The sequence below is a fragment of the Lentinus tigrinus genome, assembly GCF_003813185.1.
Source record: "Lentinus tigrinus ALCF2SS1-7 unplaced genomic scaffold L226scaffold_10, whole genome shotgun sequence".
NCBI classification, from domain to species: domain Eukaryota; kingdom Fungi; phylum Basidiomycota; class Agaricomycetes; order Polyporales; family Polyporaceae; genus Lentinus; species Lentinus tigrinus.
The window spans coordinates 1-2,896 of record NW_027137919.1 but is presented as its reverse complement, the minus strand read 5'-3'; the positions used below and the strand labels follow the sequence as shown (position 1 = coordinate 2,896).

Below are 2,896 nucleotides of genomic sequence, written 5' to 3'. Positions count from 1 at the left end.
GAGTTGTTCATCCTCCATGTGTTCTCCAAGCACGGAGTTCCGTCACACGTCACCTCCGATCGGGGTTCGGAGTTCGTCTCTCACTTCTTCCGCTCCCTCGGAAAAGCTCTCGATATGAGGCTTCACTTCACCTCCGGTTACCACCCTGAAGGCGACGGACAAACTGAACGCGTTAACCAGACCTTAGAGCAGTACCTCCGAATTTACTGCAACTATCAACAGGACAACTGGTCGAAACTCCTTCCGCTTGCGGAGTTCGCGTACAACAATGCTCCGAACGCCACTACCGGAATCTCTCCCTTCTTCGCGAACAAGGGCTACAACCCCGGACTTGCGGTCCACCCGGAACGCGACCTCACCTCCGCCCGCGCCAGAGAGTTCGCCGTCGACCTTGACGAACTCCACACCGCACTCCGACAACGGATCTCCGAAGCCCAAGGCCGATACCAGGTTCAGGCTGACAGGCACCGTCTACCCGCACCGGAGTTCCGCATCGGAGATACCACTTATGTCAAGGCGCAATACATCCACTCAACTCGCCCTACGAAGAAGCTATCGGAGAAGTTCCTGGGCCCTTATGAGATCATCGCTCAGCCCGGAACCCACTCCTTCACCCTCCGATTACCCGACTCAATGCGGGCCATTCATCCCGTTTTCCATGTTTCCCAGTTGGAACCCGCAACTCCGAATACTATTCCGGGCCGTGTCCAAACTCCGCCTCCGCCGGTCATCATTGACGGAGAACCCGAATACGAGATCTCCGAAATCCTCGACTCCAAGATCAATCGCCGACGTCGGACCTGTCAACTCTTGTACCTGGTCCGTTGGGCCGGTTATGAAGGCACCGATGAAGAAACTTTGTGGATTCTTGCTTCGGAGCTCGGACATGCTCAAGAACTCTTATCGGACTTCCATTCCTCTTACCCGGATAAACCCGGACCCCTTGACAAACTTACTTAGCTCTTAATCATTAATACTTATTCTTACTTATTTCCGTACTTATCTGCTTATCAAACTTACTTGTTTATCGGTCTTGTCACACTCCTTGATTCAGACTTCCTTTCGGACTTTTCAAGACTCAAGAAAAATTATTCAGCGGAGTCCTCTATCGGACTCCGACTCTACGCCGCACTACTCCCCTCCCCATCGACCTCCATCTGCTCTCCACCCTCTTCACCTCCGCCCTGCTCCTCTCCGCCCTGCCCATCTTCCGCCTCACCCTCCTGCTCCGCCTGCTCCGACTCCTCCGACTCTGACAGCTCGTACTCCTCCTCTGACCCACCCTCCGGGAGAGCGTCGAAGTACTGCCGCCAGGCCTCCACCCTGGAACTGGCCCAGCCCGCCTGTCGGATCTCGCGGCGGAGCGGCGCAATCACCTCGCGCAGGAGCGTCACCTCTCCCTTCGGAGTTCGACTTGTGCGCATAGTCCTAACAGAGCGGAAGCAAATAAACTGGACTAGTAAGTATAGGCGGCGGATACACTGTGGAGATGACGGAGCGGAAGCAACTGAACTGGGCTAGTAAGTGTAGGCAGCGGATACTGATGTCATAATACGATCGGATGACAGAGCGGGGGTCGGAGGTAATCGGAGTCCGGACGGAAGTCCAGATAAGGTAGGAGGGAAAGGAGTAGGGGTGGTGACGTATTAGCTGGGAAAGGGGCGGAGTTCAGGGGTAGTCGGGTCGGGTTTGTGTCAGAGGGGCAGCAGGGCGGACTTGGGCACGGGATGTGACAGAATGCCCAGACTACACGCACGATACTGTGCGTTGGAAGCTGAAGTCTGGCCAGGTATGTCAAGTCCAAGGATGCAAAGAAAATCACCAAGCTCTCAGATCTGTCTGACAACATGGAGGCCTCCAATTTTAAGATGGACGAAGGATGGCATCAGATAGACATGGACGCTGTTGAGCCAATGCACTCCTCGAGGAGTTGGTAGTCCCCCAGCTGTTGTAATACTGTTCTCACTGAGCATGATATCATGTATCTGTTGTTATCATACTCTCATATCGATGTCATGACCGTTTATTGACTAGTACCCAGCGCTGGCATGCATGTTCATATTACTTTCAAGGCAAGCTGCCAGAGGTAGAGCACGACTCCTGCTCTATCTTTGAGACTGACTCATCACAGCCTATCCCTCCTAGCTGGAAATACCTCTATCGCATTCACTCACCCCCGCTGAGTACAAACACGTTCTTCAATTGATGCGTGACATTGTCAATTGCGATATCATACAAGTGCTCAATTTCAACCAAGCCTGTGCTCTTGTTGTGCCCATTGCAGTATTGCTATTCTTCTACCATGATACACCATCTCTGTCTCACACTGAGCTCTGGGATGAGTTCACAACATTGCTTGCAGCCACCATGGAAGAGAGCTATGCTCTTCTGAGAGCACCACAATGAGAGACTCCTGCAGTGGCTCTTCCTTTGGGCGTATTGGCACATTCCGGTAACGGTATTATGCTTTCTGTCACCTTGTTTCACATGCTGACATTTGGTCTATCAGATCACTCTATATCTGTGTGTAGTGGTAATTACGATCGATGAGGAACGAAGTGATCATTTTTTAGGTACGACGCTCCCCGCCAAAAAGTGTCACGACAACCTGTGACGTGGGAACTTTTTTCACACTCCGATTATCTTGAGTAAGTATTCTGTACTTACCAGGTAACTAAATTACTTATCGAAATAAACCCTAGAATGATGGGACCCTAACCCTGGGTTGTGGTCACCCGCGCACCTTACTTGGTCCCAAATCCAGCCTTCGTCTCTTGACCAGCGACCACCACCATCGCTGCTGCGTTGCGCCCTCATCCCATCCCCGCACCCGGGAACGCACACTCTTGCAAACGCGTTTTACGCTCTGCAGAGTCTGCTTTCGCGAACAAACCCA

The 2,896-nt window shown here is 52.5% G+C and overlaps 1 protein-coding gene across 1 annotated transcript; it reads right to left on the bottom strand.

Moving 5' to 3' along the window:
- Nucleotides 1-1,121: 1,121 nt before the first annotated feature.
- Nucleotides 1,122-1,424, bottom strand: L226DRAFT_570392 (uncharacterized protein; the record flags this gene model as incomplete). The annotated part of the gene is made up of 1 exon (XM_067684430.1): nt 1,122-1,424. One exon carries the CDS (start codon nt 1,422-1,424, stop codon nt 1,122-1,124), a length of 303 nt encoding a protein of 100 aa, XP_067535917.1.
- Nucleotides 1,425-2,896: the final 1,472 nt, after the last annotated feature.